The sequence below is a fragment of the Anoplophora glabripennis genome, unplaced genomic scaffold (assembly GCF_000390285.2).
Source record: "Anoplophora glabripennis isolate ALB-LARVAE unplaced genomic scaffold, Agla_2.0 scaffold1402, whole genome shotgun sequence".
Lineage (NCBI taxonomy): Eukaryota > Metazoa > Arthropoda > Insecta > Coleoptera > Cerambycidae > Anoplophora > Anoplophora glabripennis.
Window position 1 is genome coordinate 56,963 of NW_019417490.1, and position 14,381 is coordinate 71,343.

At 32.0% G+C, this 14,381-nt stretch overlaps 1 protein-coding gene across 1 annotated transcript in view; it reads right to left on the minus strand.

The window, feature by feature from the left end:
* The window catches only part of LOC108914377, a 44,074-nt gene extending 30,078 nt beyond the window's left edge, over window positions 1–13,996 (minus strand). Inside the window, exons 1-5 of the mRNA XM_023456354.1 lie at window positions 13,785–13,996; window positions 13,452–13,679; window positions 8,023–8,075; window positions 6,218–6,421; window positions 5,966–6,157 (exon numbers count right to left, since the gene is read on the minus strand). Of these exons, the coding sequence (XP_023312122.1) occupies window positions 5,966–6,157; window positions 6,218–6,421; window positions 8,023–8,075; window positions 13,452–13,679; window positions 13,785–13,849 (742 nt within the window). The 5' untranslated portion in view covers window positions 13,850–13,996. The remainder of the gene's footprint in view (window positions 1–5,965; window positions 6,158–6,217; window positions 6,422–8,022; window positions 8,076–13,451; window positions 13,680–13,784) is intronic.
* Window positions 13,997–14,381: the final 385 nt, after the last annotated feature.

Genomic DNA, 14,381 nt, shown 5'->3' on the forward strand with positions numbered 1-14,381 from the left:
TGTTCTATCACAAAATTCATACAATATTCTCGACACAAAGGGATCGAGCCATGAAAGTGAAGAACGAGGAAATGTACCGAGCAATCAGAAAGCAGTAAATAGTCGGTGTAATGAAAACTAGTGATGAAATAAGTGCAACTTTATTTAGAGTTATTGTTATTTGTTTGTCAGTGTCAGTCTAAAAAGGAAAGAAAATGGAAATTTATAAAAAACCGAAGCAAAATCCAGTAAGTTCTAAAAAAAACTTCTCAGAATATATTGAGGATAACAAACAAATGTACACTGGAAAATTAACACCTATCTACACTAGAGAGAAAATGAGGGCTAACTGGAAGAACTTACAAATATTTTAATACCAGGTATATTAGGCAGATCCTTTTTAATCTATTATTATTTTATTCGTGTACTGTACAATCGTTCAAGTAAACACAAATTATACGAACGTTTCCTCAAAGTTTTCGAAGGATATCACCACAAAACAGTAACTAGAGATATTACAGACAGATTGCGCAATTCTTAATTTGTGAAACATGTCAAAAAATATATCCCTGCCTGTTCCCCCGAAAATATCAGTAGACAAAATAGGAAACAATTCCTCTATCATTAATCAATAGAACACCATTCAAGAATACCGATTAATGCGTTTTAGTAGAGACACGCCCCCTTTCTCTCGTTCCTTCTACTCCGTATAATTCAAGAATAAAGTCCCCGGAGTCCGATGTCAGTGATTTTTTTTTGCATTGTAGGTTTGTTTCTTGACAATGACGCTATACTTCTTGTTTTTGATAAAACGTTAATTTTCGGTTTATACCGGGCGTAATAAAAATAGTTTTTTTTCTTTTCGTAAATTTGTAACACCTTGTGGAGTATATCAGTAACTCTAACATATCGTAATTGAAATCAAATTGTAGCCCCCTCTTTCCTTAACTTTTTGTTTTTTTATTCACTTTATTATCACTATTATTAAAAGTGATACACCGCCTTTTTCAATTTTATGCATAATTAATAATGTAAATTTAAAATGAAACAAGTTTATTCAGTAATGAATACAAACAAACCATCAAGTTTTGAGAAACCTAATAATGTGTAACACCGCCTCTAGATCGGATAACTGCCTGCATTCATTGTGGTAAACTTTTTATTAGCTGCTGAATTCTTCCCTGAGGAATGTTTTCCCATTCCAAAAGAACAGCGTTTTTCAGCCCTTGAAGATTCTGCGGTGTGGGTAAATGACGCCTAACAGATTTTTTTAGAGCATCCCAAAGATGCTCTATAGGAATCATGTCTGGGCTCCACGGTAGCCAGTCCAACACCTGAATACACCTGCTTTAAGTATTCCAAAACGGCGCAAAAGGCATTACGTGATCTTGATCAATATTTTCCAAGTAAAATTAAGCATTCATTGACCTTGGACGAATTGGTACTAACTCTGTACAGGCATTATAGCAAATACCTCCTCAAAACATTCTAGACCAGACACCAAATGGTTCCTTCGACAGGATGTTACAGGTAGCAAATCTTTCTCCAGGTCTTCGCCATACCCTTTCACGATCATCTGAAGACTTCGAGCTTACCCTGGTCTCATCGAAAGATAAAACTTCTTTCCAGTCGTCAACAGTCCAATTTGCATGATTTCTAGCAAATCTTAATCAGGCTACTTTATGTGCTGCGGTAAGCAGTGGTCTAACTGCAGGCCTCGTACTAGCTAATCCTGCTTCCTTTAAACGTCTCCTGACAGTCAGAGAAGAAATCATAACATTTCTTACATTTTGAAGTTCACTGCTAACCTTCTTACTTGTGCTTTTTCTGTTTCTCAAAACAATTTGACGGAGAAAACGCTCATCCCTTGGACTCGTCAATTTCTTTCTTCCCTGCCCTTGTCTTCTAGAGTACAGTCCTGTTTCCCTATATCTTCTAGTCATACGTCTAATTGTGGAATGGTTAACATCTAACAGATTGGTCACATAATGCATACTTCGTCCTTCTACTAAAGTTATTGCTCTTATACACTCATCATTCGTTAAATTACGGGGTCGATTCATATTTCTGAATTTTAAGGGTTTTAACTTAACTTCTCTTTCGATACTAACAAAGACTTCTGACTTTTCATTATCAGAAAAGGTTTTGAAACTGTCAAGCTTTAATCCACCATGACATAAGTCGTCTACGATTTGTTATAATATTGCAGTAAATCAGTCAATAATAAGGTAACTTGATTAAAACACGACTGTATGCGATAGCAAAATGAATAAAAACACATTGAGCTAAAAGGCGGCATATCTCCTTTAATAATAGAGATAATAAAGTGAATAAAGAAACAAAATGTTAAGGAAAGATGAGGCTACAATTTGATTTCAATTGCGATATGTTAGAGTTACTGATATACTCCATAGGGTGTTAAAAATTTATGAAAAAAAGCACACGTTTTATTACACCCAGTATAAACCGAAAATTAACGTTTTATCAAAAACAAGAAGTATAGTGACATTGTCAAGAAATAAACCTACAATGCAAAAAAAATCATTGACATCGGACTCCTGGTTACGAAAAAAAGTAGCAACAAAATTTCGGTAAATTTAAAATGGTGCGTTAATTTTGAACAGAAGTTTATGAACTTTTTTCATTAATTTATGATATACAGGGTGTTTGGAAAAATTGGTACAAAATTTAAGGGGTTGAAAGTAGAGCTAAAAATAGTAAAAAAAGTTCCTATAAACATTGGTCCACCGGAGTACCGTTACCGAGATATGGCCCTCCAAAGGGTCTTATCATTTGGACATTTTTTTAAATAACTTTCTTTCTGATGAAGATAACAGAATGCAAATTGTAGGTAATAATCATACCATAAGGGTCTTTAACTACCATAAGTTTAATTGAAATCGGTTATAAATAAGGATAGTTTTGTAACTACTCTTGACAGAAATTTTTCGAATTTTTTTTATTCCTTTGAATTATCAAGCAAATAATATTATTTTTTAATGAATTAGACTTTTTTGAAGAAAAAATGTCTACTTTTTTTTCGAATTCTGCGTAGTTTACTCAGAAATAATTATTTTTTAAATAATGTTTGGTTCAGAACAGTAACATTTTTTAAAAAATTTTTACATAGTAGGCATCTTTCATAGTGACAGTTTCATGGTAATGATACTAATGATTGTCACTTTCACGTGCTATGATTTAAATACTTATGTTTCTTTATTTTCTTAGTTGGGATCTTTGTGCTGAACTTTGCATTCCATTCGATTTTTTTACAACCATGAACCATCATGCTTTTATTAACCGTGAATATGCCGATATGCATTTTATTTATGTTTTTCTGATAGAAGGCAACCTTTAGCAAGATTGTTTTGGAAAATTCATGGTTAGTAAAAGCATGATGGTTCATGGTTGTAAAAAAATCGAATGAAATGCAAAGTTGAGCACAAAGATCACAACTAAGAAAATAAACATAAGAATTTCAATTATAGCACACGAAAGTGACAATCATTAGTATCATTACCATGAAACTGTTACTATGAAAGATGCCTACTATGTAAATATGTTTTAAAAAATGTTACTGTTCTGACCCATATATTATTTAAAAAATAAATATTTTTCTGTACCGGGAAAAAAGTTTGACATTTTATCTCTGTTGACAGGTAACAAAATGTCACTTTTTATGAAATTGCTTTTTTCCCCGGGAAAAAAGTGAGTACTTTTTTCCCGGATATATACAATATACATAAGTAAAGGTAGATATTTAAAATAATTTTTGTGACGCTACTTTCGCTGCTTCTACTAACTCCGGTGGAGTCAGAGAAAACTCGGAATCAGACATTTTTTAACTTTATATTATTCAAAATAACTACTAAACAACCACTAAGTTTGCAATTTTTAAATCAAATCACAGAATTAAATTGACAGATATTTGATTACTTTAAAGGTTTCCTTAGCAACGCAGATGTAATTGTCGCTATAAGTATAACAGCCTACCAATTTAAAACTTTAGTGACTAATATATTGTAATAATGTTTTTTCAATATTAAATCGTTGTTTTTCCCGTCACAGAAAAAAATAATGTATTATACATGGAAAAAAAAGTAGATTTTACCTCTCGGTTTTTTGTCTCCCTCCGCTTCGTGTCAGGAGACAACACAACCTCGAGCTAAAATCTAGTACTTTTTTCCCTTGTATAATAAATATCTATTTCTGACTAAACTACGCAGAATTCGAAAAAAAAAGTAGACATTTTTTCTTCAAAAAACTAATTCACTAAAAATTAATATTATTTACTTGATAATTCAAAGAAATAAAAAACTTCAAAAAATGTCTGTCAAGATTAGTTACAAAACTATCCTTATTTATAACCAATTTTAATGAAACTTATGGTAGTTAAAGACCCTTATGGTATGATTATTACCTACAATTTTCATTCTGTTATCTTAATCAGAAAGAAAATTATTTTAAAAAATATCCAAATGATAAGACCCCTTTGGAGAGCCTTATCTCAGTAACGGTGCTCCGGAGGACTAATGTTTATAAGAACTTTTTTTTACTATTTTTGGCTCTACTTCCACCCCCTTAAATTTTGTACAAACTCTTCCAAACACCCTGTAGAATCTGCCACTAAAGTGTCGAAATATTTTAGTTACACTTTATATGACGTTAAAATTCCAGAGTAACAAATATAGGCTGTCATCAAAAGCGCAGTTGTCCATATTTGTTTATTGTAACAAAACTTACCCATTTTAATATTTAAAAGTTGTAAGAGTATAGTTATGACTCATGATGGGCATGGAAGTTAATCTTATAAATGTAAATATCTCGGTTATTGAAAGGTTTTATTAAGCCCGTTTTAAAAAATGATATATTTTTATATCTACAAATGGTAGTTAAAGAGAAAATATCACTTTTAACGACACCCATATACAAGTATGCACGTAGTATGCGACAGAACCTCCTAGGCAGAAATTTTCTCTTATTCAAAGTCAATTAATCAGGGTGAGTTGTAATTAGGTAGTTATAAAACACAGCAATTAACTGACAGTTATTTGTTTTTAGACATAATTCTTTATTGGTAGAGAATTTGAAAAAGCGTAGGTGTAGTTTATAACTCCACTTTGTCTACCGTAAAAGTGATACATTATACTTATTACTTGTTTATACATCACATTCATGGGTTGACTTTTGAATGGGGGTAAGTTGGTATAAATCGTAAAAAGCATTTAATTTAATTACAAATTTAGCAAACAAACTAGGACACTTCCAAATTTGACTGTCTGTGAACTGATAACTGGAACACAAACTTAAAATTTTTTTCTCAGAAACTATAACTTTTTTGCACAAAATAAAATGTTTTAAACATATGACTTCCAGATAATCTTAACGAACTCTATGTTTTAGTTAAAAAATAAGCTCATATTTGTCTTCTGCTGCTCTAAAAATCCTTCTATATTAAATTATTAAAATATCTTAAGTAACGGAGTTAACTTAAAAAAAATAAATAAAAAAACATTTCTTTGAACATTTTTTGCTTCCTTTTGATCAGAAATATTGATGATAAAGCTACAGCATTTGGTAAGTCACTCTCAATGATATTAGTATTATTACATCAAACTAAGGCATTCAATTTAGTATCTTTTGACTTTTTATTATCAAGTTATTTTATATCGGATTTGATCAAATATTGTAGTTTCGTAGTTACTTACAAAATCGATTGAAATGGTGGAAAAAATCATTCACAATTAAAGTCAGTAAAATGTGGTGTACCACAAGGTAGCATCTTGTGACCAATTTTGTTTTCTATTTTTATATTTGACCTACCGAATGCAGTGAAATATGGAAGATTACACGTGTAAGCAGATGATATACAATTGTACAAATATTGTTCGTACTGAATCAATTGAATCAATAAATTGTGATTTGAATAATATATATTATTGGTGCAAGAACAATGGTCTCTATTCCCTTTCTGTAACATACTTACTAGTGGGTATATCGGCATTCAATTCTATTTGTTGTCTGGTATCTTTGTCATCATGTATTAATTTTGCTTCAGCTTCTTCATCAGAAATAATTTGTATTTCTTCCGTCTCAATTTTAATTTCATCTTTTATCTCCTCCGCATCAGATAGATCTAAATCTAAATTTACCACCTCATAATGAGTATCATTAACAACTGCAATAAAATATTTTAAAAATAAATGGACCAATATCCGGAAATATATTTTTTAAATACCTGGAATTTTTGGAATATGTTCATTGACAAGTAACTTTCCCTGGCCTTTTAATTCAGTTAAGTGAATAACAAAAGGATGGTTTTTTGTTCCAATTTCTTGTTCTTCAGACTCATTGTCACTTTCGATTACAAACTCAATATTATCTACACTGTCACCAAATAAAGAAAGACTACTGGGGGCAGTGATTTCTAATGGATCTGTATCTAAAACAAATAATGGAGTGATTTAAAAAAGTGAAAAACATAAATGCAATGTTCTTTACATATACAGGTTGTTAAAAAAAGAGTGTAAAATATTTCAGGAGGTAATTGGATGAACTAAAATAAGCAGAAAAGTTTAAACATGGGTCCGCAAAGTAACGGTTGCGGAGATATGGACCACTATTCGTTTTTCAAACATTTTATTTTATTGGGATAAAACCGACAAAGGAAGCTTTTAACAAACAAAAAACAAAGTTACAGAAGATGTTCAAAGTGCCCTCCGTCAATTTCCAAGAAGGCACGACATCTTCGTCTCAACAATATTCGAACTCTTTCGAAAACACCCTCCTTGGTTTGGATTTCTTGACACTTTTGATTAATCCTAGCTGCAGCTCTTCCAGGCTATTTACAGGAGTACCATACACTAATGTCTTCAAATATCCCCAAACAAAGAAATCTAGAGGGTTCAGATCAGGCGATTTTGGAGGCCATAAAACAGGTCCAGCCCTTCCTACACATCTATGTGGAAAAGTTTGGTGTAAATGCTCTCTAATGGCCATGGAAAAATGAGCTGGAGCACCATCATGCTGGAACCACATTTGCTGCCTCTGATTCAAAGGAATGTCTTCCAAAAACTCACACAGTGTGTTCTGCAGAAAGTTGAGGTAAGCAGTGCCTGTTAATCGGTTTGGTAAAACAACAGGACCTAGAAACCTGTCACCTACAATATCCATCCAAATGTTTAATGAAAAACATGCCTGATGTCCAGATTCTATTAGAGCATGAGGATTTTCGTCGGCCCAAATATGCGTATTGTAAAAATTAAACACTCCATTTCTTGTGAACCCGGCCTCATCAGTAAAAAGAATGTTTACAAGAACACGAGGGTCTTTAGCATCATGACGTAGAAACCAGCGGCAAAAAACCAAACGTACTTGATGATCATTTATTGGATTTAAGGCCTGTACTCGTTGCACATGGTATGGATAAAGCAGTTGCTCGTGAAGGATTCTCCAAACAAGAGGACCACTAATTCCTACCTCGACTGATATTCTCCACACACTCGTACCTGGATTCTGCTCTACCAGTGCTAGAATTTCTTCTTCTGCTCTAGGAGTGGATACCAACCTTGGTCTTCCGGATAAATGGCACTGTTTGCTCAAGGAACCGGTATCACGCAATCTTTGGTGAATTCTTCCAAACATGCGTTGTGAAGGAATCTGGCGATTTGGATAAGCGTCAACATAAAGACGTAGAGCTTCGGTGGCATTCCCATTAGCACGACCATACATGAAATGCATGTCTGTTAATTCTGCGTTAGAGTAACCAGCCATAGCGAAAGAAAACTTGTGCACTAAGAACAACTGTCAAATACGTACTGTTTATTTCACTAAACATCAACCAACTATTATAAGAAAATACACAACGTTTTTGCAAAATAAAAAAAGGGGTTAAAAAACATAAAACATTCCATATCTCCGCAACCGTTACTTTGCGGACCCATGTGTATTGAGACTTTTCTGCTTATTTTGGTTCATACTATTACCTCTTTAAATATTTTACACTCTTTTTTTAACACCCTGTATAATATGCTGCTTTTTTACCTGTACTGATAATTTCTGTAAAATTTATGGAGTTCCTAGTATCATTTATATCCCTGAAAAAATATAAACATTTTTATAATTTTACAAAATGAGTAATATTCAAAATATTTAGATATGGATACACGAGACCACATGAGACTCATACTATTTTTTTAGCGGATGATTTCCATACACTTAAAGATAATTTCCATCAAATGATTTTTAACAAAACTTGTCAAACAAAAAATTTAACTTGGATAGCCTACCCAAAAATCTTAAAAAGAGTTGCATATACAGGGTGTTTCAAAATAACGTGTACAATGGAAGACCACAGATTTGTGGGCTTAAAATAGGCAGATTTAGGCTAATTCACCTATGTCCAAAATCACTTCGTTTGGCCGCTAGATGGCCTCAAAGTTTGTGAAATTTTTTTGATTTTTGTAAATAACTCGAATACGTATTATTCTATTTTGATTATTTTTGGAGTGTGGACTTTTGTTTTTAAACTACGCATTTTGGTGGTATATAGTGTTTTTTAAAACTTACAACTCCTACAAAATTGATGTATGGTGATAATATCTGCTCAAAACTTTTTCCTCTTTCGAGCAATAATAATGACAAATATTTTTTATTTGATAGGTAATACCATTTGGAAGTTTTTGGACCTCTTGTAAAATTTTGTTTAAATTAGCGGTTTGTGTACAAAAAAGTATTTTTTAATTGTATACATTATCTTGCCACCCTTATTACAATATTTAACAAAGTGCTAATAGGCTTTGACTTTATAGGTTGACTGTAATTTCAGTTTGCTCTTATTTGGGATAGCATTGGCTCTATTATTTTACCCAACAAACTGAATGGGAAATTTTAATTAGAATTTTTGCAAAACCTGAGTTATTGGAAGATGTGCCGTTATTACTCAGAATTAACATTGGTTTATGCAATGTTGCTCCACCACATTTCACTGTAAATGTCCGGCAGTATCTGAACCAAAGATTCACTCGTCGATGGAGAGAGGGAATAATTTTTTGTTAACTGGCCTGTACGTTCACCAGACTTAACACCTTCCGACTATTATCTGTGGAGCACTCTGAAAACAACAGTGCATGATTCCACATTTAACACTGAACTGAGTTGTGGAGGCATATCCAAAATGCCATAAATGTTTTAAAAAATAGTTCGCAGAATTAACCTTTGTTGTAGAAACAACGATGGTCATTTTGAACAGTTTTTATAATAAATTATATTAAATTTAATAATCTTAACTTTGTTACTTTTATCTCCAGAATTTTTTATTGTAGTTGATTTGTTTTTACGAATTATTTCAATAAAATTAGACACGCTGTAAATAATTCGTCGTATGTGTGTATCCATATTGAAAAATGAAGTAACATGTGGTATATTTTATCGTAGTTAACTCTAATTCATCGTATGCTTGTATCCATATCGAAAAATGAAATAACATGTATATTTTATCGTAGTAAACACTCATTAAGAACTGGCAGGTACAATGACTAAAAGATCAAACTGATATTACAGTCAACCTACAAAATCAGTGACTACTAGCACTTTGTTAAGTATTGTAATATGGGTGGCAAGATAATGTAAGACATTAAAAAAATATTTTTTTGTACCCAAACCACTCATTTAATAAAAATTCTATAAGAGACCAAAAAAACTTCCAAATGGTATCACCTATCAAATAAAAATAGTTGTCATTATTGCCCGAAAGAGGAAAAAGTTATGAACGGATATTATCACCATACATCAATTTTGTAAGAGTTGTGAGTCTTAAAAATAGTCTGTATAACATCAAAATTTGTAGTTTGAAAGCAAAAGTCCACACCACCCCAAAAATAATCAAAATCGATTAATTAACTTTGAGGCCATCTAGCGGCCAAACGAAGCGAATTCGAATATAGGTGAATTACCTTTCTGCCTGTTTTGAGTCCACGAATCTGTGGTCTTCTATTATACACGTTATTCTGGGACACCCTGTATACATACAAAATATATATTTTTAAATTAAATGCATTCAAGTATTTTTCACAAAATTTCATTTTGTTCATAGTTATACGTAAATTTTAATTTAATAGTAACATTTCATTTTTTAAACTTCATAATGCTATAACCACAGCATATACACTAGAACCCTGATTATCTATGTTTCATTACCAGATAATTGAAAAATGCTGATAATCAAAATATGTAGTTATTTACTTTATATACAGAGCCTTCATAAATGACTACAAGCCACGTGACCAGTAATTTTATTTCCTTCACATTGGCAAATAAATTTCGATAAAATAAAACAATAAAATCAAGATTATATTAAAACACAATGTTTTGTTTCATCAGCTGAAATTCTTCAGGAGATTCTATTCAACCAATCAGTAATCTCATCTTATTATTATCTCATGAACGTTTTATCATTGTTCATTGGAAACGAATCATTAATATTGGTGATGCCAAGATTTAGAAAATTTTCATTATCAGCACAGATTTATGTAGATATGGGTAATAAAATTGAATAATATTTATTTTTAATGTGCACTTACATTCAGAGCGTTCATCAATAATTACTGTGAGTCATATATGTCGCCATAATCCAATTCCTCTTCTAAGATGGAGTTGTCAATTTTTGATATATTCATGTTATTATGTGTCGATTATTTTAAATATTGCAATTTTAATAGGTTTAGGCCCTGTACTTTAATTCTCGGTTAAAGCCAAAGTACCGGACCTTAGTATGTCCATGACAAATAAGTTTGAGTAGAAATTAATTTTCAATCAAAGAAGCAAGTAGGTAGCTTACTAAACATAATTGAGACTTAATCTGTAAGTTATAATAATAATAATAATAACAATAAAGGCTGTTTATTTCCAACAGGTAAGAAAACCCAATTATAGGAAACACATAATCAACAATATTTACAATTGAATAATAAAAAAAATAAATAAATAAATAAATAAGATACTTTTAAAGGCATGCGTGTTACAGTATATATGAAGACAATTTGAACATAAAGAAATTCGCATTAGGTTGATAATAGTACAGAATTTTAATCAATATCAATTTGGCGGGTTTATATAGTTATATAGTTATGCAGTTAGTACGGACAATTAATTTACTTCTACTACTAATTCATTTCAAATTTCCTTATTATCATCTAATTTTGTCCTGTAATGGAATATATGCTACTTTTTTTTTCAAATATTGTCATAGATGAAATAATATGGAAAAACTTGATCTGTATTTTAGCTGGAAACAAACTTCAGGGGCAAGGAAGTTAAAAGATTTTCAACCTTTTAAAGTTGGAATTTGCATTTCAAACATTGTAAAAACCGTATGTTGAATGTTCCAAGAGAATGATTAAGAGAATTATCGATTAAATTGTATGTAATGTCTCCTTATCTTCTAAAATATGTAGTTAACCTTTAGGGGGCCGGAGTGTCCCCAAAAGATGTCACACATATAATGATAGTTATATCAAGCAATACTGATTAAGAAAACCTTTTTTCCTTTGAAACGCTGGAAGAAAGCAGCAGACTTGTATATATAAGACCCTCATGAGGCGATGATGAACAAAGCATTCAGCTTTTGTGAAATTTTTGTCGATTCTGACTGGTAGGTATTCCTAACTATGCTATGGCATTCCAATCTTTTGTTTATTCAAATAAAAATTTAAAAAAAAACAAAAAATAATAAAAATGGAAAACTAAAAAATAATACCAAATAAAAAACAAAAATAAAAAAATAAAAACAAAAAAACATAAATGGAGTACATTACTTTCTAAGTTGTCGCCGCTAATCATACCTCTTGAAAATATCGAATTTCAAGGGAAAAATGAAGATCTAAAGGTTAATATGCTATTTTCCTTCCATTTAATGGTTCTCGGAAAATATTTTCAGTGTAAATTCACTGGGAGGCACATACAAAAAGCAGACAAGACTGTAAGTTGTTACGAAACATAGTCTTTCTTTTAACAGCTCTGTATATGTCATACTGAAATGAAGGAGATGCGAAAAGTAATTACGTAGATTATGTACAGGGTATCTCAAGCTCGATACCCCAAGGTTGCTATTGGCTAATAAAAAAACGTGAATAAAAATTTCACGAGGTTTTCAAATAGGACCACTTAGGCTTGCCTTTGAGCCAAAAATAATATTTTTGGAACTTTTGCAAATGCCTACGTCATGAAATATATTTTTCCCATAAACATAAGTACCTATTTCATTTCATATTAAAATAGACAAAGTATCTTCCATAAACTTTCAACACACAACAAACTTTTCTGATATCTCCTTTCATTTAGAAGTTAAGAGCAGAAATGTGAAAACGCGCTTATTTTAAATATCTCGAACAAAATCAAATTAATCAATAGGGCATCGAGCTTGAGATGTACAGTTGACGCCACCCAAATGTGAACGCATTTTGGTAGTTATGGAAATTTCATCTGGATTTTATCGTAGTAAATCAGACTTTTTTTAGTGGCGTAACACAGAGAGGGTATTCTTATGGATAAATTTGACCAAGGCATTGTCTTCCGTGTCACTGGAAACCTTCTCGACACCTTGCCTGATAGATCTTTGTAATTATTGTTCTCGCCAGCGTTGTTTAATATAAAATATACAACTCTTACTGACATTTAAATCAGCAGCCACTTCACTCAAAAACCAATTATCTTCTAATTTAGCTATAGCCCTTGCTCTATGCGCTTCAGTTAACTGCTCCGGCATATTTCACGTTACTTATTTACATTTAATTACATTTGCTCTAAGTGACATATATGACATATGAATATTTGACAACTATTGAATTTTACGACTATGATTTGAAGTTTAAATTACACGGTACAATATTGCCGTTCACATTTGGGTGGCGCCGACTGTACCTGTACCCTGTACAGATATACATTTTTTGAAAATTGAAAGAAATTTAATTGATTTTAATAATCATTTATACATTTAATTTGTAGGTATATTAATTCGTTTCACGATTTTCACCCATTTTGAATTTTATGAAAAATGATTATGTAGTTAATGATTTCCACATTATACAAGTTTTAAATGTTTTATTACACACAACTGGCTGGCAGTTGAGTGTATCGTGTAGACTGAAAAGGATGTACAGCCTGCTTATGATTTCAGTTCATTTGAATTAGCTGGTATACCTACTCATATATTAGTTGCTACCTGTTTACTTATTAGTTGATTATGAAAAAAATATATTTTGCATATATACATAGCCTCAATCCTTATTGAGATTTAAGGAAAGGCTATTATAATTTTTTATCTTTTATTTCAGAAATTTTGTTTGGAATTTGTTCTTCATGAAAATTGTCTCTGTGAGCCTAGAAATCATCTCCTAGAGAAAGGTATAGACCTGCACATCATCAATACATAACAAGACTTTAATTTTCACCAGCCACCACTGCTACCTACTCACCTTGCTCTATTAGATTCGCTTTCCGAAACTTTATTTTTGTTAATTAAACTGCTTGGTTTTAAATTCAAAGATGGTACGGCATTTTTCTTCAGTTGCATTCTGCTGCCCATCTTTACGACATCCTCTGGTTTGAAATGTTTTGAGCATATAACATTATCATATGATACTTTATCTGATGGATTTCTTCCAATTGCTTTCATCCAAGAATTGTAACGTTCTTCTGTGATTCTAAAAATAAAAAACCAAATGACGATGTTTTACTTATTTTTTGGTATCTGCAATTAATACGTATTTTCAAAACACCAACGTGTAAAACATTAAGGAAATACTCACTTAAAAAAATTAACATTATGATTTGACTGATAATTTTTACAAAAAGCAACCAAACATTTCTTCATTTTATAAGACAGCTAAACACGAGAAACGATGATAATCTGGGATAATACCAAACAAAATACTACAATAACCAGTTAGTAACCTCACATTCACAATCACAATAAATAAAGAAATTGGAAATTAAATTGGCCTTGGCCATGGAGACTACACAGTACCATAGATTGTATAGAATGTTAGTACTATATTTTCTATGCACAGTACACTCACAAATTAGAGGGCGCTAGCACAGAATAGATATAATTCTGTGGCGCTAGTGTCTCAGAAGTACCGAAATAGTGGAGCAGGGATAACAGCATAATGCTCGAAGTAGTGATGGACATAATCGACCAATTTTGATAATCGAGTTATCGGTAACCGCCGCTATTATTCCATGGCTAGAAATTGGCCTCAATGATTTGGGATCGAGGGGGATTATCCCTCTTTATTCTGCCTCATCTCGTGTAGGCCCGGACAGCCTTCGTAGGTGGGCCCCATCCGTCGTCTACCCCGACCGCAAATGCGGCCGGTGTAGGCGCTTTGTGGGACCTCCTTTTG